General features: G+C 37.6%; 1 protein-coding gene across 10 annotated transcripts in view; it reads right to left on the bottom strand.

Annotated features, from left to right (window-relative positions):
* ZNF385B (zinc finger protein 385B) overlaps positions 1-25,711 on the bottom strand; it is a 151,558-nt gene that overhangs the window by 86,290 nt on the left and 39,557 nt on the right. The window contains exon 2 of one of the 10 annotated variants that reach the window (XM_074548368.1): positions 5,102-5,173. The exons of the other annotated variants lie outside the window; for them this stretch is intronic. Coding sequence (XP_074404469.1) covers positions 5,102-5,173 — 72 coding nt within the window. The remainder of the gene's footprint in view (positions 1-5,101; positions 5,174-25,711) is intronic. 10 annotated transcript variants of the gene reach the window in all.

Genomic DNA, 25,711 nt, shown 5'->3' with positions numbered 1-25,711 from the left:
GATGACTTTACAAAGTAAACTTCTTGGAAGAAATTTCCATGCCTCTGGAAATAATGGACAATTTCTGTGACAAGACTAAATTTGTACCCAGTCCTGAATAAGGTATATTTTTCCAGTGACAACACTCTTCTCTAGTATGCAACTGTTGGTTACTCAAAACAGCACCTAAGAAAATTCAGCTTAATCTTATTTTATTCTATAACCTCCTACTTCTCCTTTCTACTAAAGCAGGATAACTTTGATAACTACCTGATAATATGAATTGGCAGTAATTACATAATTTTGTTGCATGTCCTGAAATATTTGGTACTCTACTTAAAAAAATCTCCATCTTAAAAAGAAAATGATAAAAGGGTTGTGGCCATTGAAAATAGTGGAAAAAATGAATCAGCTTTGACATAAAAAGGCAAATAAAAATCAAACCAAATTAAAAATAAACTTCTGATTTTTAAGCAAATCTTGGAAGATGTGACTCATTCTCATTGCACACTTGGAATTGATAACACCAAACTTCTGTGAAATTTTATGTTGATTCTGATGATTTCACAAGATGACCAGCATTCTCAATAAATACTGTTCTCTCATGCTGATAATAATATTAATAATTGCATTTTGTGTGATGACTCAAGGATTTTCTTTTGCAATTTCACTGTAAACTGCAGAAGAGTCTTACACATTCCATAGGCCTGTGGTAGGTTTATGCATGGTAGCAATACAAAACAGCAGGGACTGTAACTCCCCCAAACGGGAAGCATAGCTCCCTCATTCCCTCCACTTGCTCAAAGACACTGCAGGGTCTGGTTTTTTTGGCAGTGGTTGATAGTTCATTGCTAAAACCATGACAATGTGCCATTTTACCCATTTATCTAGTTTAACATGCCATAGCTCCTTTCTGTTTTCCTCTTAACAGCATAGAACACCCTGTCTTACAGAAGGCCAGACCTTGATTTCAGAGGAAGGTCTTAGGACACATTAACCTCAGATTTAATGTGTCAGCCTGCCCCCTAGCTCACATCTAAAATGGGATCTCCAACCACAAACCATCCCAGTTTTAACTACAGTTCTCTCTTTCCCACCCTTTAAACAATGCTAACTCCCACTTACTCTACTGACAGCCACTGTCCCAAGATTTTGGACATGCCCTGGCTCTTTTTTTCTGAGAAGGCCCCTTCAGAGATCCAAAACAGCACAGAAGGTCCCCCACACTACCAGCATGATGGACGCTGGGTATTGAGGGCATTCAATGCACTTGTGCAGCACAACAGAGGCGCTGTGGGTGAGCAGGAAAGCAGGACTACAGCAATTCCTTTCGGAACAGCAGCCTGAGGCAGTCATGCAGCTACTGCATTATAGATGCAGAAGTCACAAGGGTGAGGATAGGTGGCTGGAAGAGAAAAAGGAGAAAGTGGAATACAGAAGAGAAAGTGTGTGGGGGGGAAGGTTTAAAGACAGCATAATATGTGCAAGAATGCAATGAAAATATGTTATTATACCAGAAATAGAGATTAAAAGAAGGCAAAAACATTAAGATGAAGGCAAAACAGGCAAAAAACCAATAGTAAATTAAAAAAAAAAAGCCAAACATTTTTGTTCCCAAAAACCTATGATGTGCTGACCTTCCAGAACACAGTGTTCACTGTACAATGTTCACTGCAAGTGTCACACCCACACCCCACATCTAAGCAAGGGGAAGAGAAAGAGACCACAAAAGTATGTGCATTAGAACCACAGAGCTACAAGAAAGGAAAGGACTCTTGAAGAGGTTATCTGAGGGCAAATGCACTCAGGTGTCATTCACAAGCAGCTCCTATAGTCAAAGAAAGAAAAGCTGACACTGAACAGCTCAACTGTCAATACGCTCAGGTGGTAGTATTTTTTTAAAAACCAAAGTTCTTACTTGAAATTCTTCCCCTCTGTATTTCCTCGCTTTTTTGTGGTGGCAGGAGAAGTGACATTTTTAGCGTCTTCAATAGGTTACTTATTATCTCAGCTAAAAAGTTATACTAACAAACAAAAGTGACCCAGAATCCAAAACATCTACCCAAAATATGTTTTCTGCACTTAGATTCTATGTCCACCCCCTTCCACATTGCTTTGATACAGGCAACTCTCCCTAGCAGACTGGAATCAAACATGCTTGTATTTTGGCTGATTAGAAACTTGGAGAATTGTACTGTTGGGATGTGGCTCAAGAGAAATGGACAGTCTATGTAGATGTGCTATATTTTCAGATTAAGCATTGAGAAAAACAATCTTTCCAAGAAGTCCAAAATGTAGCAGTTTGGGCTTCTGTACAGCTTAGTGTCAAACAGCAATAGCATCCTACTGTCAAATTCATAAAAGGCTTCTCTGCATAGCCATGCTCGGATCCTTTAGGTTTTGTCCTTTGCCTTTCATGCACAAGCAACTCTTCAGGCTTGCAGTTCCTGTCCTCAAGGTTTTCTCTTCAGTGCACTGCAGACTAGTCACATACAGAATTGTTACAGCAAATGTTCACTCAAGGGCAGTCAAGAAAAATAACAGGCAATACCGGGTACAAATATATAAAATATAAGAAAAAGACAAAACACAGTTGCTAAGGTTTGACATTATTGTTATTGTACTACCCATATTGATTCTTAATTCTAACCTTTGTTCACCTAATATTTTCTCACACATTTTCAGCAAAAAAATGTTACTGTTATGATTGCAGATAGAAGGAATTTTATTAGTATTTCAATTAATTTATAACATGTGGAGTTCACTAATGAACTAGAGGCACCCTCCAGAGACATTGACTTAAACCAATAACTAGTATGTAAAAGAAAGGACCTTTATTCAACAAAAAACAATTCCCCTCCTCTCTTACTGGAATAAAGGATCAGTAATCCAAACTTTATTAAGCATTGGTGATGCCAAATCACCCATACTCAGCTTCTAAAATTCAAAGCAGGGCTCAAAGCAGAGGTGAAGTAATTTTGTCAGGAGAATACCAATGCCCTGTCAAACATGCTAGGAAATCTGCCGACCATGCTTGAGTAGTATTTTAGTACACTGCACTTAATAATCATAATCATGATCATTCCAGTTTGAAGGAGGAAAATACAAGTGAGAAGTGAGGTAGAACAACCTGATCCTACTCTACAGGTCCACAGAATAGGTAAAAGACATGGTCAAGCATGTGTCCAGTGAATAACAGTTAAATCCCTCTCACAGTAGAAAAATTTCACAAGACATGATGAACTATCAGGGCTTTCAAGAAACATCTCAGAACAGAAAAGTATTCAATCAAAGGAGTTCAATTATTTTCCTCTAAGTTTTTTCCCCTCATCAAGTTAATGACAGTGGATTGTGGTACAAACAGACACAGATTCAAAGCAGAGACAAGAAACTGTATTCTCCTGAACTCTTAAAGCTTAACCTCTACCAAGACATCTGCACATCCAGTCATATATGTACTACAGCTTTTCCTTTTCCTGTCACCCAGCCCTCTCTAAGTGTGGCTCCAGGACAATTCAGAAAAGCAGTATTTACTCTGTTCCAGATTATGCATTAGGCAGATGCCTCATGGCTAGCATATTCTTGAAATGCATATGTGACAGGACTATTAAAACCTACCAGCTCATGCTGGTATCTTTTACTTACATGAGGAAAATTCTGTTTGACTATCTACTTCACACAGATGCCTCAAACTTAGACACATATTCACAAGTGCCTATACACCCATTAAGGCTTAGCATTATATTACATGCTAGATGAAATAATAAAACAGTATTCCTGTTCTAGTTTATGATATTTAGAAAAAGAAAATTACCTACAGCATATCCTCAAAGAGGACATTTTAAGTTCAACAGCTCCTCCCAGGACACTGGTGAGATGAAAAATATATTCCCCATTTTATGAAGCAGAGAAGTATTACCATACACAGCAACCAGATATCATGTTGTTGAATACATGCACCTTTGTCATGATGGGGAATGGTGCAGCCATACGAACTTAATGTCAGTTTAATTCTCCCCCTGAGCAGCAATCTTCACAGAGAATTCTTAAATCTTTCTCCAGCCTCAAAGACTGCAACAGGTTCTGCAGGTATGCAGCCTTCAAAGTCCTAACAAATATCCAAGGCATGACACTCCAGCTATAAAGGCACAGTAAAATCTATTTTTGTTCAAGACATTAATCACCATTGCCCCACCTCACTTGCTACTTAGATCTAAGAATTTGTCATTAAAATGTCTAGATGACAGAAAATGTTTTAGGAGTCAGCCCAGTAAGTAGTTACTTCACTGCAATTGGAAAAGAGAGAATGATGAACTTATTTTCTGATTTGGACCTTGTATTCCAAAGCACTGGAGAAGAGGATATTTCCCATGCAATGTATGAGACACCTTTAACCCTTCCTCTTTAACATGGGCACACAGATTCTGACAGACTCAACTTCCAGGTCTCAAGCTCCACATTGCATTTCTGTACAACCTTCATACAAATTTAGAATTTTAAAAACTATATATTTGGGAGTGGCAACATTTTAGCAGTCATAAATATCTCTTCTCCAGCATTTGCTTCCCAAGTTCATATTTATGCAAGTATTTATACTTGTCATAATGACAGAGTTCTTAAATAATGTGAACATAGGGAATCACAGAGGATAAGCAACTTCACGCTAGTCTAAATAATATAAAAGATCCTTGATTATTTTAATATGTGTATTACAATAATGGCGAGAGGTGTCAAAATGACACCAAGCTACACAGTACCAACAGCACTCCATACACAAGTCCAGAAAAAATTCTTGACCTAAATTATAGTTCAAGGAAGCAATAACAAAAAGAGATACATGTGACAAATACATCAACTTTTATGCAGAGTGAATGAAAGCATCTGTAACTCTCCCTAAGTCAAAAAGGAAGTGATATGTACTGATTCATTATGACAAATCTCTTCTAATAAGCATGTTCTATTCTGATCATTTTACTTCAGTCATCTTTACTGGAGCTGAAAAGCAGTTATTCCATCACAACAGATAGATCCCACTTACTTTACTACTGACATAGATTTTTTTCTAAATTAAAGTGATGACACACTATTAAAAAAAAAAACAACAAAACCCTCAAAAACTCACCAGTCCAATGCCATTTGCAAAGCACTTTGTCACTGAGGAAGAGGCAACACTCATGCTCCAGAAATTCCCAAACTGTGATGCAAAGAATTGCACACGGTCAGGTTGGGGAAGTTTTTGTCCTTAAGCAAAAGCATAAGCACTTTCAGAAAAAGAGGAAAAGGGATCAGGGTACACAGGTTCAGGTTGCTTGAAAGAACTTTCTACAAATCCGACAGGGAAGCATATCGTGGAGTATATGTTTATACCAGTAAGAACTGTCTAATTTCCACAGAAATTGACTTCACTATGGTGAATACTTTGAAAGACTGTCTAACTTGAAATCCACTTGAAATCCATTCCTTTGGCACTGGAAATAGGAACACCCAATAAAGGCCATGGGGGAGCTGCTATAAAAATTTCCACATGGATAACTTTTTTAGTCAGCATCCTCTGTTGTTACAGGATAACAGGCTTTAGAAAGTCATCAAATAGAAGCAGAGTGGGTCACAGACAAAAAAATGTTGCATTAACAATAAAAAATGAGGAAGACAGTAGCACCAACATGAACAGGCAAATTCAACACAGCCTTCTGAGACATTATTTAGCTTGAAAATACATTCAAATCCTATGAATGACTGAGAGCCTCAGGAATTATTAAAAAACCCCACAAAATAAACAAACAAACCCTTTACCCCTCCACCCCCAACACACAATTTTTTTTGCAAGGACTAATATCCAAACAATATGAACATAGGTAAAACGCATGAAGAGTGTTTTACTGAGAGAGTGAAGGTATAAGACAGGCAATGCTTCCAGGTATATTATAAGATAAGCTGGCAGCTCAAACTGACTCCAAATTACCATCTGAGATTTTATGAAAAACACAGCATCCTGATGCAAGAAAAAACAGAAAAAAGAAACTAAACCACATCACATTAAAAAACACCATTAATGACTCATAGGCTCACTAATTAAAGGATCTTATTGGAAGGCTTACCCAAAACATCAATATATCTTTCTGTTCAGATTTTAATTTACCACCTCCCTCCTGAATGGACATGCTTGTTTAATGGCAGGTGACAACAGGAAGTTCTACAGGTGAAATCACTTCTGATAAATTGCAGGGGTAGAAGCCTGTACTGTACAGCCTAGTTCCAAGGCAGGTGTTTCAGCTGGGTGCAAGTATGACACAGTATGACTCTGAGCATTTGTGTTCAGCCAGAACCATAAAACAGGCTGAGGAAAGTCTCCTGCCTTCAGGGGCTGAGTTGCTTAACAGGCAAATCCAAGAAACTTAATTTCTACCCATACTCTGTAAATGTGAAGTGAAATGTCTGTTCTGGACTGTATATTGGCTCCAATCTTCTCCCACACAGCCTCTTCAAGCTGGTGAGGAATTGCACATTTCACAAACTCCCTACCCTTCAACCCTCCTCTGTGTTCCTTTTCTTGGTCTTTCCAGCTATCCTTTCTCTACTTAAATTCACACTCCACTGTTCATAACTATGATCATATTGGCTTCTCTTCCTTTGTTTTTTCTCTTCTTGCATACCAAAACCTTTTCCTTTCTGGTGATGCTTGATTTAGCAGCCGGGATTTTTTTATGGGGTTTTTTGTTTTGTTTTGGTATTTATTTCCCCTTTTTTCCCCTCCCCCCAGCATTGCGCAATACCTCATCCTGGAGTCTGAGTTTCAGTATATCTGCAAAATATCAGATCAATGGCAGCCACTTCAAAGCCAGCTGGAAAGAAAATACACTCTTGCATCAGCATAACTACATTTCAGACCATGGGAAGGGAGAAAGCTGACAGCATGGAACCACCCAGCACAAAACCCATGCCAGGGCTATTTTAGACATGGAGGATGCATGTGAGATGCTGACCAAGGGCTCTGCACTGCACTGGGAGGATTGTTTCTGTGGTCAGGCAGCTGGATTGGTGTAGTAGGACATAGTTTGCTATAGTAATTTTTTTCTGAAGCAGATGGATGTTGTTACTCAACAAAGAGACCAGCCTCTCAGAGCATGGTGACAAGTAGTAGCTCATTTTTATTTCAGCCTGAGGTGTGAAAGTCACTTAAACTGCTTAACTGACACAAAGGCACGGGGTTAATTTTTCTTGGCTGCCAGCCTTCTTTTTTCACAAAGTCACCAAATTGTGTACATGGGCTTTGCAGAGATGGCATGTGTCCAGACACATCAGAATTAGAAGTAGACTTACACCTGTTAAAATCCATCCTCAAAGGTTTGCAGGTTCACAGATGCACAGTCATTCAAATATTTCTGAGACTCCAGAAGTATATATATCTATTATAAACACAAGCATATGCTCCCAAAGCTGTACATGCACAAGTGCAAGATATATGAAAACTTGCCTGAAAATTCCCAGGCGTTGGATAGAGGAAAAACAACGCACCCCAACTCCAGGAACAGCACTGCAGCAGTGGCTGTGCTGTCAAACCTCCACCTATACCATTTCAATGGAAAATTCCATCAGTTTGCTCTGCAGCTTCCAAAGCTAGCAGCTCTAAAAACATCACAGGAATTGTGCAGGTTATGTTACTACAGTTCAAAAACCACAGCAACACTGTACAGCAACTATTTTATCCTGAAACATTAACTCTGAATCCTGCTATATTTTATAAGCATTCTGCATATATCCCATATATGTTCTGTTCTATTTGCATTGTACACATGACATCCTCCCTTTCTCAATCTGGATAAAATAATAATCTTGAAATTTTAACCTCAAAGGCTCTTCCTTGATACCTCAGCTGCCTTTTGTCACATGCATTTGGGTATGTTTTTCCTTCAGGGCATCTGAAATTTACCCATTTTATCCCTTTGGGACAACATGCTCACATAGGACACCCTTTCTGTAAGGGGGTACTCAGCTAATCCAAGTTCTCTGGAGACATTTAAAGCACTGATAGCATTAAGTAAGGTCATTTCAGGCACCTATTATGAATTTTGAAGCAACCTAATTTAATTAATCATAGACTGAAGTTATTTGGATTTGCTCAGTCAGATTGGCATGTATTTTCTCCAATTTTCTTGAAACGAGTTTCTTTGGAATTCAACAGATTCATAGCACTGCAGTCTGCCACCCTTTTGGCAAAGTGCCAACATACTGCAATGCATGACAGGATGCAGATTTATCCCCATAAAAACATAACTGAGCTTCTAATAGTCATACAGAAAACAGATAAGAATCACATCTTTAATACAACAGGCATGCATATGCATTTTTAATTTCAAAATACTATTTAAATTAGCTTATTTCAAAATTATTAGCTAAATAAAAATATCAAAGTGTAGAGCCATTTGACTAAGCCTTCCCTAATATGATGATTATTCCTGAGGGCTATTTCACTATTATCTGCCATTCAACCCAGCTTCCCAAAGCACTGATCCTCTGAAACTGCAGAGAAGCCAAAAGAAACTGCAGATACTGTGTCCTTGGAAAACTAGGCCAGCTGTCTTTCTGCAATTCCTCAGCTTCACCTCAGTTTAAGTCTGAGGCGCCCTTAAAAGAAATCACAACACAAACTCCCTTTAAATGAATGGTACAGAACCACATTTGCAATCACCCCTGCTTGTACAGCACTGATTTAGGGTGCCCTGATGGGCTGGATTCCCCCCAAAATTCCAGGAAAAATCTACCAAAGTGAATGGGGCTTGCATGCACCCAACTTGTAAGTGACACTGCAAGACAGCTTTTGTTGAGCAAGCCAGGGAATTTTCACTGGGGAAGCTTTGTGCACTTGCACACAATGCAACATGAAGAAAAACATCCAGGACCAGATGAACGAAAACCAGCTGAACGAGATGGACTCTGCAGGAGAGCCAGTATCTCCCTTACCACAGAACATTTTGGCACCTAACAGCACTTAAATTTAATGGAAATTTGAGACAATTTACTTTGTCTTTTAAACATTTAAGATTTCTCTCCTTGAAAAAGTCCTCTGGATAAATGAACACAACAGGTCTCTACCAATGTATGAAATATTACCATTAATAACTCCCCCACTTTATATATGTATGTCTGGCCTGCTAGGCTCAGCAAAGAAAGTGGGGGGACATAACTCAATATTTGCCAGTTAAAAAAAAATCATAATACTTGTGGTTCTTAAATAGAACATTGAAAATTTAGAAAGGCAGTTTTAATTGAACTGAGCAGGGGACCACTTTCTGTTAATGAGTCAGTTTATGAAGTCTGCTCATTTTGACAGCTGTAGAACCATACTAAACACATGGGAAAGATATCATGACTACCAATATACTAAAAATTCCAGTAAGATCTTTTCTATGTCTCCTTTAGAAACAAATGATAAATAATAAATTAATATAAATAAATAAATATATAAATTAATTATAGAAATAAAGTATTGTCAGAAGAGATTAACTGTGTAGCTTGGGTTTGCTATCTGATCTACAATATTGCTGGTTAAAACAATTACCTTAACAAGTGCCTTCATTTAGTGAAGGGGCAGTAGGAAAAACAACCTCACCTGCTTTCAACATATCTAGAATTATTTAACTGGGATACAGTTTTACTATTTCTGTATCTTGCACACATTTTTAGGTTTTCATGCCCATTGGTCTACTGAGCATGTCAGGCATCTTCTTTAATTTCATTGATTTCAGGGGAAAGTTTACTGGTTAACCAGACTTGGTAAGAGATGAACAAAAAAGATTCCTCTTAGAATAACTTAATCTTAGATTTTCTCTTCTCAAATTCATATTTTTTAGATACAGAATAAGATCTTTAAGAATTTTCTTTAAAAAATTTGGTCCTGAGATGGAAACTTGAGAAAGAGTAAAACTGACTGAACTTCTACAAAAAATACCACACATCATCAAATCATTAAATATATGTTGTGCATGAGAAAATAACTACTTTAGAAAGTAGCATAGGTTTCACATAAAAGGTAACTCAGAGAAAGGAAAAGCCTGCATAATTACTCAGTGTCAAATCCTACAAGCCAAGAGTTTACATCCTTCAACACCAGTGGGAAGAACACAGACCACCAAAGTATATTCTGTTCTTAGTGGGTTAACCTGCACAGGACAGCCATTCTCAAATACATCACAAGAAAGATGTGATGTATTTGAGAATGGCTGTCCTGTGAACCTAGAAAAGGACCCTTATTGAAAATTTCTGTCATCTTTGGAAATAAATTGAACCGTCAGCCAAGCAATTCTCTCCTATAATTGTAAATAAACACCTAAGATTGGCAGCAACAGAACTGTGAAATATCTGTAGTTCCACATTAAGAAATCAGCAAAAAGGTAACTCAGTATTTTGGTTTTGGATATCTCTGGTGTCAGGCACACAAGCACTCTTCTGTCTACCCCTCCCAAACAGTTCCCGTTAATTTGTTTGGTCAGCATTGCTGGCTCCTGACGAGAAAGACTGACTAATGAGACAGGTGTTCCTTACCAGAGCCAGGTTTGGATCAAGACTGAAACTTGAGAGGCAGCAAAGAGCCAGAGCAGCTTTGTCACAATCCTTCACATAAACTTCTATTTTCATATATGAAACACAGCGACAAAGACCAACACAGAAATACACCTTGCAATCTCCCATCTACTTGCTCTGTTACATGCTAACATAAAGCAACAGAACACCCTTTCCTCTCTGTCACATGATAAGATAAAAAGACAGACCATAATAAATTCTCAGTCAAGAGGTCTAGACCTGCTTTAACCACTTTCTGTGCAGTGGAGAATTGGCAGCGCTGGCACTTACACGAGAAAGAAGAAGGCATTATAAAAAAATTTGTGCTAAATGATACTGGCCCAGGAAATGAGAGATCAGCTCATTATTACAAGAATCTACCTTAAAACACAGACATAGCCTTCCTGCTCAGGCACCTTCAAATAATACATCAAGTGGATGTTGCTAAGACTATTTCAAAGATTTCTTTTCAGTAACATATAGAGGTCAAGGGTTTACTTGTTAAATTTATTTGGCTAAATATTGTTAAAACAGAACTTTAATACTGATCACACTAGATGGAATTTTTATAGAGAAGCCTCTATATATCATTAATTTTACTTGACCTGAAATGAAAAAAACTGTAAAAATGAAAGTCCTATGTCCCCTTTATATCTTCTCTAAATTTGTTGTTATTTTTATTTTTGTTCCTTGCCTGGGCAGAGGTCATACTTAAACACCTTTAACCACCTTGCTGAAGAAAATACTAACATGGAAGTCACCAAGAGCAGATTTATTTACATAATTTAAATCTATATCAAATGAAGTGAATTCCCCCACCTTATTTTACTTTTTATATATGCTTTATAGAATTATATATTATTATGTAGCTACTTACAGTTTTTTCCTCAAGTTTTTAGTAAGAACAAAACACTTAATGCCCTAACAAAATTTCCCCTTATCTTGATTGACTTGAGGATCTTTCAGTCAGGACAGGATAGGAAAAAAACAGGTAAATGCTAATTAAAGCTCTGGTTCTCTTTGTTAGCTAGAAGTTTGGGAATCAGAGCTGAATAAAGTAGCTGCAGAATAAAAATCCTGCACATCTGACATCAAAACTTTCAAAGGGCTAAGGGTAAAATATTTAAGAAAGTTTTTCTATAATAATCACTAGCAAAGCTCTTAATTATGCTGAAACTGTGAGATCTACTTTGTCTTATTTTTTCTATCATGAATCTTCCTTCTGAAACAGATACAGTTGTTTGAAAAATTCCAATTACATTATCCCTTAGTGCCTCTTGATCTTATGGAGACTGCTCTCATAGTTAACATTTACAAGAGAGCAACAGCCTCTTCATCTATAAAACATCCAAGTTTTAACAACATTATGTATGAAGGTGAAGTTCACTATGCCACGTGGGAGCTGAAAATCAGGATGTATCTTAGCACCAGTTACATGAAATCCTGCATGCTTGCTTTTATGTCTGGATTTACAGAAGCTGTGACAATTTTTAAATCAATTAATGATCTGGTACAAAAGATCACTCCCTGAGATGATTCTGCAGCTCTACTGTCCCAAAAGAATGGCTTCTTCTCCCAGTACAAGTATCTACAGAGAGGCATAAACATGTTCTGCCTTTCAAACCACACAGGAGTACCACAGTGAGAAACAGCCTGGTTTTTACATCAGTAAGAGCAGACTCATTTTTTCCCATCCTTGTCAAACTCCAGCTTCTTTAAAAATGTCTATCACCCAGGTGTGATGATGCCTATTGTAATTCCAGATGACTTCCAAGTAATGAGATTTGATAACGAAGTAATTTAATGCAGATGAACTACAGTTCAGTCTTGTCTAGATTATACAGTTAAAATATTTACCTTGATTTGACACCCTTGCAAATTAAAATACATATTGAAGGTTAAGAGAGTGAACAAAATCACAAGAGTTCCTTTTTCAACTCTGTACTACTTCCCTTTCTCCTTGAGTGGAGACAAACAGAACTGTCCCGCAAACTCGTGAATTGAGTTTGGAAACCATTAACTCAAGCTACAAGGTCATCAAGATAAGAGCAAAATCAACAGGATTGTCCTTCAGAGCCCTTTTCAAATATGGCTAATAGGTCTCTACAGCACAGCCTTACACACTGGCCCATTTTTAGCCAAATATTTGCCCTGGTTGCAGTGCAACTTCGGGTTTGCTTTACAAGCTGTCAGTGTTCTGGTTTTGACTACAGCACTGCTTCTTGCATCTGGTGGGGCTGCACTGCTGTAAGGCTGTGCTTAGTGTTCCTCACACCCCCATCAAGCCTGGGTAATGCACAGCTTGCTGAGGAGAATGGGAAAATAATGCTCAAATAATGGAAGACAGCATCTGGGTATTATAATTATGACCAACCATCTAAGTCAGAATGAAAATCTACATTAGGGCTGATGTTAACTCATTAAACAGAAGTGCAGAAATTAACTCGCTTGGCCTGCAGCCAATGATGACCCCTCTACTGCAGAGCCTGAAGGAAGGCTTGCACTCTGAACACACCAACACCTGCGTGGATGAGTGCTGGGAGAGCTCTCACCACCTGACAGTGACAAGCCCTGGCATAGCTCACGTTTAGATGTCAAACTTTTAAGACTCTTTGCAAAGCAGTCCCTCCATCCCCTTGTCAATCCTTCTGCCACTAAAAGCGAGCATTAACTGATTTTCTCACGAGCAGATCACACCTTATGCCCCCCTGGCATGGGAAATTTCTGTCTGATGGCCACCCTATCACAAACCTTTCAATGTTGAAAATACAACCGAGCTCTGCAAACAGGAGCAGCTTCCCTTTAATAAAGTCAGAGCAGTGGTACAGCCTGTAAGGGGACTAAGTACCAGCAATGACAGCAGTGTGCCTGCTCATCATGTACACACCCTGAAACAGCCACTGCTAAGCTAAGCTTAATGACACACCAGAGAAAACATTTGAGAAGGAGACAGCAGCACCTGCCATGGATGCAAATTGGCCTACCTAGCTTCTATTTTCAGCAATTTGGTGCTTAACTGCTATATTTGGAAAAGAGAGAAGAAATAAAAAAAAAACAAATCAGTTTGTGTTTGGGAACCATGCAGAACATTAAAATACCGATTCAAACCAAATGATTCTGACAAAAAAATTCAGCTCACAGGAGTGGATATACAGGTTTCCTTTGGCAGCATGGGAAAACCAGGGCTATCAACAAGGCACAGGTCATTTCACCTGTGCAGAGAAGCTTTGCAATCTGTTGCACTTGAATAAATGCAGAACAGCCTTTATCTAATATACTAAACAAGGAAGGCTGCCACTGCTTCACAAATGCAGCTAAGAACCATCCTAGTCATCCTTTATCATAAAAAGGCATGACAAAAATGGTCAGCAATAGGCAGTACCCCAGCTGAAGCCATCTTCGTTCACAAGCAGTGCTGTCTGGAGGGAGTTTTTCTGATAGCATGTGAGTCTGAAACTCCTCCAAGACACTGACAAATAGCCAAGTCATTCTCAGCTGACAAAAGTGGAAATAGTTTTATGACTTGCCAAGGGCCATAAAGGTCACCATTAATGAGGCTGGAAACCAAACATCAAAGCCCCACCACAATGCCACAAGCATGGACAGACGCACTCAAATTTGTTACACCTAAAGCCCCCTACCACACTAAAATACATCCTATACCTTGATGTTTTTACTTCCCCAAACCTTCCTTGCAATTCCCTCCTGTGTACAGGAGGGAAGAACTGCAAGTAACAAAGTCTCAAAATATCGCTAAGCAATTCTCTGTCATTTTCTATGACAGTGATAAGGAGCATATAATGTCACAGACAGAATATTTAATGTGCACTTGTTTAGCTTACATATGAACAACTGAAAAGAAGTTATCAAATTTTTCTTGGTTGGAAGAGAAATAAAATTATGTTTTATTTATGGCTACAACATACAATTGGTAAGCAAACCTGTTTATTTTGAGGTTATCCTAGAAAAGCATCATTATTTACAGGAATCTAAAGTTTGTGCCTTTGACTTTCAAAACACTTCCAGATGTTCCTTCAAAAAGTGATTTTTTTTTTGTAGTTGATGCTAATGTTACAAAAATTGTCATATTTTAAATAGCTGAAAGTAAAATGCCACATTATTTTATGAAAGACAACCAGGTATTGTATATTTCTCTCAGTGACTTCAACTAGACTGTGTCTTCCACTCCTGCTAGACTGTTATCCTGAATTTTGCATATTCCAAGGCAAAATTCCAAACTTCCTCTGCTTGGACATAACAGGAAATAAGAACCAAATAATTTATGCCATTTTTTATGAATATACACAACTCCAATTGTAATTCCCTGAAATAATTTATAATACACTAGGGTGGCTAGTGCATCATTTCTCTGCACACCTTAGTTATGCACTCTCAAATTATTTTTAGTTATTTTTTAATGCTACATGTCCATATACTATATCAAAGCACATATATACCTATAAAAATGATAAAATTAAAGAAAGCTGATATAACCTATTAGAAAAAAGACTAACAACCAAATAATTTCTGACAAAAAACCAAATTATGCTTTGAACAACATTTTTAATGTAGCAAATAACAGATGAGGAACTTCTTTATTCTTAAATGACCAGTTATGAAGAAACAGGCTTTGAATCAGTTTCATATGCCCGTAAAAATGCATGCAGGACTTGATTTTTTACATATTTATTTTCTGTAATGATTTATTCTACTTATTTTGAATACCTCCTCGGGATATGTTCTTCCAGCCACTTATTTTGTTGAGTAACATTCATGTACTTTAAATGTTTTTACTCTCAGACATTGCTTAGGATTTACTTCCCTTTTCTGTTTTTTTCATTATTGAAGTATTTTAAAGCCTTTCAGACATTTCCTGAGATACAATCTTTACCTCCTCCTATAAAAATAGCAGTGCATTTTCTTATTCTTGTCTTTTCTACACTACCTTAATCTCTTAACATTTGGAACAACTGCATTCTTCCTAGAACTGCCTAGATTTTATTTGCTTTTGGTTTATGAAATTTATTAGGTGTGAAATATTTTATTGCCTTATTTACTGGCTTCAGTGTCCTATTCTGGGAAAGCAGGCAGATCAGCTACAGACACCCCTAAAGACAACAATATTAATGACTCCAGCTGATGTTCCTACTTGTGCAGCCAATGGAAATGTGAGCACTGCGGCTGCAAGCAGCATGCTTCCTGAGGCACTGCCCCAGCAGGCTCCGAGTTCCCTGCCTGGAGTGAGGCCAGACATTCACCCTGGCCTGCTGCACACAACTGCAGGCGACACATTCTAAACATCACTTACCAAAGGAAAAAAAAAAAAGTAATTGATATTTTTCATAAGCAGGACTACTCAACATAAAATCTGAATTTCCCTCACCTAGAAATATTAAATTGGTCATTCAATTATCAAATAAAGAAAGGGGAATTTAGGCAATGCAATATCTATGACCAGGAAATTCAAGTTTCCCCCTTGAACACACAAAAATAGGTTTAAGACCTGAAGAACAGAATTGTGCTACTATCTCTGCCAATTACTGTGCCATCCCAGTGCCACAGAGCCCCATCAGCAGTCACTCCAACATCCTTGAAAGTCTATCACAGGTACTTGCATTTAATTATCTATGGTATATTGACCAAATAAATATGTAACACCATCCCAACACATCCAGAGCAAAACAGTCTCACAGCATTAGAGAGATGAAAAGAAGGAGCAGGCAGCATACAAGGACACTGACTATGATCATTACAAATCTGTGTTAAAAACTCCAAATTTAAGTAAAGTATATTTTTTCTTGAAGTATAATGGAGATTTAAATTTAGTAAGCATAGTTTGGACTCTGCATTTGACATTGAGGACCTGGAAACTTTTGTGTTTGCAACATGCACCACAACTTGAGATGGGAAGAGATCAGAGAGCTCCTGGCTCCCCATCTCCTCCTTCAGAGCCTGTTAGACTGCACACTCATTTTCTGAGGGTGGTTCCTTGACTCATTCTTCCTTTTCAAAAGCAAATGCCCTCATGGCTGAGCTGTGCTTGCAAGGCATGGAAAGAAAACAGCAACTTGTGTAAGGAAAATCACCAAATTTTATAGCTCTCTTGTTAACATATCAGCTACATCATGGCTAGCCCAATTAAAAAAAAAAGACAACCCTGCCTAAGTCAAAGACTGTCCTACAGGACAAATAAATTTGATATTATTTATTGCATCACAGATTAATGTTCAGGAAGTTCTTTTTGTTTTGTTCATATACTAGACATTTTTCTACTGTGATAGAATCAAGTGTTCCCAAAAAAAGCACTCACTTTCATGAGAAACATCAAGAAAATTATTTAAGTTTAGGAGAGCAATTTTTCACAGACCTCTCTATTCTTCTAGTTTGTACTACTGGCCTAATGCCTTATGTTTCAAAGGCAGATTAAAAAATTTTGGGAATAAGTCTTCTCCATAATTCTGTACAAGTCTAGCACAATAGAACTGTAGCTCTTAAGACATATTTGCAATACAAATAATCATTCATTTCATTATGGTGACACAAAAAACAACAAGCACCAAGCAAAATGCCTCTCATTTATAAAGACGAACATGACTAATCCTATGCCAAGACAAGGCCAAAGATTTTTTTTAAAAGACATCAACTACAAAATATTAGTACATAATCTAAAATCTTGTTTAAATTTTCTTTTTGCTACAAGGCTGTTTTGAACAATTAAGTGGTTGGGTTTTGGTTTTTTTGGTTTTTGGTTATTTTTTTACATCATGAAATCAAGACTTAAGAGTACCTATGAATTTAAGATTCCCTTACTGGACATTAGTTTCAGGTAGGTATTTTTTCATTATAATTCAGCATATCAATTCTTTTTTTTTTTTTTTCTCCAAGGCATGTTATTAAACCTTTATGCTCCACATCCCTTCCAATTCTTATTACCATTCTCATACCCTATGGTGAGGCTGACAAAAAGCAGTGTAGATTTGACAACCACAAGCACAGGAATCTAGCAAGAAATTACTATGCAAATGTGTCTGAGACAAGATAACACCAATAAATATTTGCTGATGGGCCTTTTGCTCCAGTAGGTGGCAATTTATAATGAAAATTTAACAGTAGTTTAAGCCAAAGATCAGAAGCCTCAGATGTACATGCCACTGAGAGATGATGAAAGAGGAAAAACACTCCCACGTGTTGTCATTTTAGAGGAACCAATCCAAGCTCACCAAGTTTGTGAAAAGTTGGAAGGAAAATATTTTCATCTTCCTGTAAATGCTTTATTTAAAAAAAAAAACCAAACATTTTTCCTCAGCAGTTCTAGCGACCTCAATTCAAAAGGCTCATAAAAATAATAGTTGTTCACCAAAGAAAAAAATAAAAATCAAACTTTCAAAGTTAAGACTTTGGAGCTAAAGGAATGTGAGCCACAGGAAAGTACGCCACATTTTCACTTCACTGTAGAAAAAAATCAATTACAAACCCTGATAACTAAAAGAAAAATCTAAGAGAAGGGGAGAAAATACTACCACACAACTATGTAAAATTTGAACTAAACAAGTGTAAGATGATGTTTCAGGGGAATAAAAAAACATAATTACCCTGAGGTTATTCCTTGACTTCATAAGGGGAAAGTAGAGGGAAGCTTACACAGCAGGAGAAAAAGCAGGCAATTCAGGAGTGACCAACTTTGCCAGACATTCACTGATGTGCAAAAGAAAATTCTACTTCTGTGCTAGTTTGAGCATTTTCACTTTAGATACTGCTACACAATAATGTTCTTCTTTAATTCAAACCATGTTATTTTTGGATTTATTCATGGGCAGCTCTCTCAAAATCTTGAATACAGGTACACATACCCTGACCCAGAAATGAGAAGAGCTTAGATAAAGGTCAAGTTTCAAGCAAACTGCAGAAATAAATTCCAAGCAATCCTTAAATTCACAGAGCCTTTTCATTCCCACTTCTGTGTGAGACAGTTTAGTATGAAGAAAAAAACCCCATATTCTGGCAGCATACTCTCTGGAATCAGAAATACTGAATACCACCCTTGCAAAGTATTAGAAAGATTAGTATTAGTATTATAGTCACAGGACTTAGGAGCAAGCCTGTTAACAGAACATCTTCTCAAGACAGTTTTGTGCAACCCAACTCTAAGCATTTAACCTCAAGTAAAAGGATAAAAAAGGCAGGAACTGGTTGTCCAAATAAATTAGTATGCTTATGCTATGTTCCCACTCAGTACAGAAGGAAGTCTTTGTGGATAGATGGATGTAGCTGCTGGGGATACGCTCCAAAGGAGGTAAAAACATTGCAAGGATAATAATCTGAACATAACTCTGCATGATATTGTCTCTAAACAATACAATTAAGTGAGAAAAAGACAATGGCTAAGCATGAGTGTCAGTACTAATGTATGCAAAAAACACAAAAACAAAATTATTTACATGGTAAGATTACAGATATTCTTGTCCCAAAACCTAGGTAAAACTGTAAGGAAACATCTGTTAGGTAAATCGTGTACACAGTGTCTTTACAAGCTGATTAGAATCTCTATTCTCCCCATTCTGTCTTCACTAAAGGTATGCTTTAGATCAATGAAGGCTTTTGAAACTGCTACCAAGAAAATCAGGCAACATGATAAGCACCAATCATGTACAGGAAATCAGATAAAGCTATGCCAGTAAAAACCCTACATCGATATTAAGCTAAAATAGTATGCATATTTTCTTTTTGAATTGGTAAAATAACTTTGAGTGACAAAGTTCGCCACACATCCCAGATGGTACCAAGCAGTGGACACAGAGTTGCTACATAGCTGCCTTTCAGTATTTAAAATACAGCATCGGGAATGGAGTCCAACCTCTAAAAGGAAGCAAAACAAGCAGTCCATACCATAAGCAAGGAATGTGAACTGGAAAATTACTCTCCTTTCACCCTTTTTTAACAGAGAAAAGCTTGATCCTGCTAGCTGAAAATAACTAGAGAAGAGGAAAAGACAACAGAAGCCCAGAAAATCTGGAGAAGTACCACTATCATGCTTCTAACTTGATGCAAAGAAAGAGAGCTTTATGAACTCACTCCTGCCTGAAAGAGTATTTGTTCCAGCTACAAGTATGTCGTGCAGACTTTTAACCAGGACCCAACAGTCCACGACTGTGGAGGCAAAGCTGTCGTTCTGATTCATCGGCGAGTCACTGAGGCCACGGATGTAAAATCATGTTATTAAAAAAGTAATATTAACCTTTTCAAATGTTACACAATCCCTGCTTGTAATTGCATCCCTAATACAAACAGTGTGGGACTTGAAATCAAGATTCCTTGCCATTTTATTAGGAGAATGTACCTAATCATGGAGGTTCTTTAATAGTAGAGAGAAAAAGGGACCTCCTTGCACATAATCAGAAAATTTCAATTGGCAGTAAGATGCAGTTCTTAACTGCAAGGGCAAAGGTTTATTTAGACAATTCAACAGCCTAGCAAGTAAATTCATCACATCCTGAAGTCCTTAAATTGAACTTGAATGCATCTCTAACTATTGTGTTCTAGCTCAATTGCAGATTTATTGAACTTAACAGCAAACACTTGCATATTTGGGAAAGCAATTTCTTCTCCTAAAGGAATTAATGCTACAGACTATTTTGTCCAGTATTGTAGAATAGATAAGGCTTTGTTATTCCTTCACTCCTCAGAGTCTGTGAGCCCCAGTGGATGCAGTGATTGTGACTTTGCTTATACCAGAACTGTCATACTAGACCATACATGGCTTATAAATGCATTGACTTCTAAATTTCTTGGAAACAAGTTAACTTTGATTAGTGTAACAATAATAACTTTCATTATTTTCAGTTAATTGGTAGATGTCCCTTCAGACTTTGCTTTGTGCTGGCAGCTGATTACTCCACACCACAGCAGTACCATCATGTTCCACTAGCATTCAGCAACAACATCAAAGGAAAAAGAAGAAAGGGGAAAAAAGAGTTTCTAAGTGATTATGGTTCCTCAAAGCCTCCTCCTCTGTGTGTCTGCATTTTACTGGCTGTTCTACCAACTATGCAACTCCTGAAACCTTGACTTTGCATAACAATTTCTCCTGACCCAAGAACTCGATTAAAAGTAGGCAGTAAACAACATGTTCATGCAATAGATGGCCTAGAAAATAAAATACTGAGTAAAGGGATTTCAATTTCAGGCCAGGTAGCACAACAGCACAGCAGTTTCTTGCCGTTTATCATCACGCAGCTGACTACTAAAAGCTGCTATTTTGACATATTTTAGGATATGTAATTTCCAGCTGCGTGTACTTGACCACTCAAGACAATAAAAATTGCCATTTTTCTTACAGACTCCCATGAATTTCCAAACTCCTAGTGTTGTTCCAGCAGTTTGCTTTTGTCACAGAGGGGTCAGTGTTGAATGGGCACAGCAGGTGCTCCTTGAGAGGGGCTGGAGCAGCTCCCCTGTGCCCGGCTGTTGGTTCTGGGAATGATCACTCCGGGCATGGCATGGATGAGACTCACAGACTGCTAATGTGCAACCAGCACAAACAAGACAGCCCTGCTCTCCTCTCTGCGGATATTCAATTAATGAACGACTATTCCTGAGATTAGGATTCTTATCTTGGTTATTTAAAGCAGTTAAAACAGCTTTGATGCATTGCATCAACCTTGCACAGGGATGACTTGAAGCAGTCAGGGTAGTGTGCCATCTATCAAAGCAACACCAAGCTTCCAAATGAGAAAAGCAGTATAAATTAGAAATACTTTAAAAATACAGATAAGCTTTATCTGCCCAATTCATCCACTGATTTCAAGTCTGGATAATCATAACAAGTATTTTTGAAGCAAAAACATAAAAGTCCCTGAAACAACTGAATTTAGTCAATGGAAAAGTATTGTGCCTGGCATTCCATTACCTACCAAGAATTTAAGCAAAAAAATAAACACATTAAGCATAGATACCATGCAATAACTAATAACCAGAGTAGAAGTATAATATACACTTCACTGAACAATATCAACTCAAATATTTTTTCTACAAAGTTAGTCTGAAAATCTCTGAAACAAAGTTGCCTTGTTTGTCTGGAGGAAGATTGAAAGAAAAGACAATTTTCCCTTGAAGGAGAAATACTTATTAGATAGGGTGAATTATTAAAATGAGTAAATGTTTGCAACTGTTAAAATAAAATGACAACAATATTATTTGTTTCTGCTAGATTTGTTCTTGCTTCTGTCAATAGCTATCAAAAACAAATCTGGAATTATACCAGTTTCCACTCTTTATAACCACATTTGAAATACCCAAAACCTGAGGCTGTTTCCATAAAGATTAACTCCCCAGTCAATATCTTCCTGGTGTTTCAGCTTTGGCTTTTCTCAAAGTCTCATCCTTAACTCAGCAGCCAAAGTGACTGAGAAGCTTAAATCTTATTTTCTGAAGTAACCTGGGTACACAGGAGCTAAGTGCTGTTTGTGTTTCATTAAAAAGAGGTTACTACAATGATTACTTAATAGATCAAGCTTTACTATTCAGAACCTTACTGGAGATGCATCAGGCTCAAATGGTACCACTAACAAACCTGGCCACAATACACGAATTACAATTCCTAACAATCTTCGGTCCTTTCCAACTAGTCTGTTTTTCCTTTATCAAGTGATTTCTGTGACTCTTTATCCAGATGTGCCACTCTAAAGCTTCTGAATCTTCTTCACCTCTTTATTTTCTCCATGCTCCACCTAAGTTTGATTACCCAATTAAAAAAGTGCTTCAATTTCTGATGATATTTAAATGCCCAGTCACAAAAACATTTCAGGATGTCATCATTGCAAACACTCAAGGCTGAGCCAGAGGAAATGCACGTGTGAAGATTTTGAATCCAGCTTGAGCAGAAAAACAATTTTAAGAACTTCCTACATGGATTTCTTACGTCCCCTTCATCTCTCCACCCCTACTATGAAATACCCTGAGGAAAACTGAGACCCCCAGGTGGAAGTTCCAAATCCAGGCACTGCGTTTCAACTTCTGCCATCACAGAATGCTTGAAGCAAGCAAAGGGGAAACACACACACCAGAGACCTTACTGTGGTATATTCAATTTTGGAATTTTTTTTTCTTGGTTTTGCTAGGTGTTCACATTGGTACTGTTTATATTTTTCCAGCTCAGTAAAAATATAAACAGTACCAATGCGAACAGCTAGCAAAACCAAGAAAAAAAATCCAAAACAGAACACACCACAGTAACCTCAGAAGTCCCTTGACATGGAAACATCCTTTCATCACCTGAACACAGAGCTCCTACATCATCCAGAGCAACCCATGCACTAACAAGTGGTATTACCAAACGCATCATAACACAAAATATTGCCCAAAGTCTGACAGTGTCACAAGTTGGTTAAAGGGAAGATTTTGTCCATTGAGTTTTCAGTCATATCCCTTCCCACAAGTAGCTCCTGTAACACACTATATGAATTTTAAGCCTCAAGCCTTAAGGAAGCTGCATTCCTCTATTCACAGAGTATTAAAAAGACTTCCTCATCTCCTCCCAAGATCTGCACTGCTCAGTCAGAGACACAAACACTTCAGTGTAGGTCTTGAACCTACCCAAGGCTAAGGAATTTTGCCTTTCATCTGCCCTGACTGCTGGTATCAATACAAAAGCACTCTCCTTACACCTCTGGAGATCAAAACACACCCAGCTTTCCTCATTTCCAACTTAAAAATAATTTAAAAAAACATCCTTACAGGAACAAAAAAGCATATGTGAAAGAGGGAAGTTACTCAGTTTATTTTCCCTTCAGAGTCATGTTATGAGCACTGCTCAAAATCCAACAGAACAGAAAACAGATTTAAAAAAAAGAGAATTTCTTGGCTGAACATTCTGGGTGAGACCTCCAGAACATCTCTGGCTCTTTAACCTACAGACAGAAAAAAATATATATAAACTTGAGCTTCAGTAGTAAAGCTTCAACAGGGCTGTTACAGTGAACTACAGTTCTCAGTGCACTCAGCTCCTCTGACAAGATTCATCAGTGACCTCCACTATAAAGAGCAAATTTGAAAATTTCCACTGAGAGCTTAGCTAGACTTGGATCCCTGAGTCAAGTGACTAACATGGATTTGCTCACAACATACCACTTCCCCAATAATTTCTTTTCCTTTTAACTTTGTGTCCTCTTCTTCAAAATCTCCTTGTAAAGTAATCTTGGCAGTAGAGAAGCTGCTGCCTCCTGAAAACTCCCAAAAAGCAGAGGATCACCATACTTTAACACTAATGTCTTCCAAAGGAGAAGAAATTAAAATTACAGTGCCATGTGATAACTGACAATCTGACACAGACACAGCTAGAGAATGGACACAGAAGCAATAGAGCTCCACACCAGAAGTGATTTTGTCCAGCACAACAAACACACCAATTCTGCCTCTCACTTGAACTACCAATATAAAATGGCAGGAGAAGAAAGAAACATGCAGCAATAAAGACACTTGGAGAAGATGCAAGATCTTTAAGGTTAAAAAGACCTTACAAAAACCATCTTGAAACAAAGAATCAACCAGATTGAAATTTGGCAAGCTTATATTCATAATAATACAAAGAATTACCAAAAAATAAAAGGACAAAGAAAGGCATTCTAGCTCAAGCACTTAGAGAAATAAAGCAATTTTTACATGCCACGGTAGCAACATGTCACACACATTGTTTCCTTCATAATATTTTCTCCCTGGTAGCCTTTAAACACACTGAAGAGTAGCAAGCAAGCAAATTTACTCAGAGGTCCTAAAATGACAACAATATATATTTAAGCTGCCAGTATGCATCTCTTGCATGACTACAGAAGCACCCAAACACAGCTTTGCAAAGGGACCTTTGCTGCAGTGGGACTGCTGTGCTTTCCAAGCGCCTGGGACAAGGGGAAGGCATCTCCATAGCTGCTACTGCTTCTCCTCCACAACAATGGAGTAAGAAAAAATGGGTGCACCAGCTTACATTCACTTCTTAACTTCTGGGAACTATGACCTCCAGCTTTCTCTCATCCCAGGAAGGCATAACTGTAGGTGGAACAGGATCTCTCCTCAGCACTTGGAAGAAACACTACCAACTCTAGAGCCAACATCATCTTCCACAAAAAAAAGGAGCATCAAAATTTGCTCCTTGCAGACAACGCTGAGTAAAGAAGCAAATATTGTACCATTAAAAAATGCTTATTTCAGGATCAAGTCAGAATTGTGAAGACTGAGGTTTAAAACAATGCAATTTTAAATTGCCTATATACAAGAGAGAATAATGTAGGCTACAGAGAGAGTAACCTAAGTGAAGTGCACAATGTTAACCACCCTAACCTTTCATCAAACATAGCTGCTAGTGAGGAAGAGTCACAAATCTGGCATAGTTAGAAAAACAACAAAAACCTGCCAAGAACAAAACCCAGGTTAAAAATAATTGGTTCATCAATTTATGAAATATATGTATTAAAAAAGGTTTTACAAAGGTTTTAATAACAACTTATTTTGAGTTCCATCAATTCCTAAAGAAAGGGAAAAGCTTGTAAGATATTCTAAAGCTGCTATCTAAAAATTTTCCTGCATGTTTAGAGTGCTTCATATACATTTTTCAAGTGCATTTTGACCTTAATCATTAAATAAGCACATGGAGAAAATTAGCATTGAGAGACAGAAATTTTACATGTCACAGGGGAAAATAAAGAGCAAACAAAAAAACTTATGAAGTATAAGAAGGTGACAATTAATGTAATAATTCCATGTCATGAATGACAAATGTTTTCTGAAATACTACAACAAAATAATTCCAAAATGCTATCAGCAATGTCAAGGGTTGGGTCATTTGGAGAACTTGCTTTTATTTTTGCATCTCCCTAGGATCCCCACCACAAACTGCATTTTTGTTGGGGGCCATTGTTTTGGATTTTGTTTGTTTGTCTTTATCTCCAAAGAACACCTTAGCAGAAGCTATCAGCTTTGACAGAACACCAAAATTCTGGCACTGAACCATAAATTGACCATTACCATAAAAAGAACTGCTAAATGAGAAACTATGTGCTCAGTATAAAACTAATTTCATGCTTTCAAAAGCACACAGTGGCTTCTAGCAAGATAGTGGCCCTGGGACTTGCAAAGACAGATTGGCTAATACAAATGGTGTGTGTGCTCCTGATGCAGTCTGCTT

This window comes from Zonotrichia albicollis, chromosome 10 (assembly GCF_047830755.1).
Source record: "Zonotrichia albicollis isolate bZonAlb1 chromosome 10, bZonAlb1.hap1, whole genome shotgun sequence".
In the NCBI taxonomy this organism is placed as follows: domain Eukaryota; kingdom Metazoa; phylum Chordata; class Aves; order Passeriformes; family Passerellidae; genus Zonotrichia; species Zonotrichia albicollis.
This window is presented reverse-complemented; position numbering and strand designations above follow the sequence as displayed.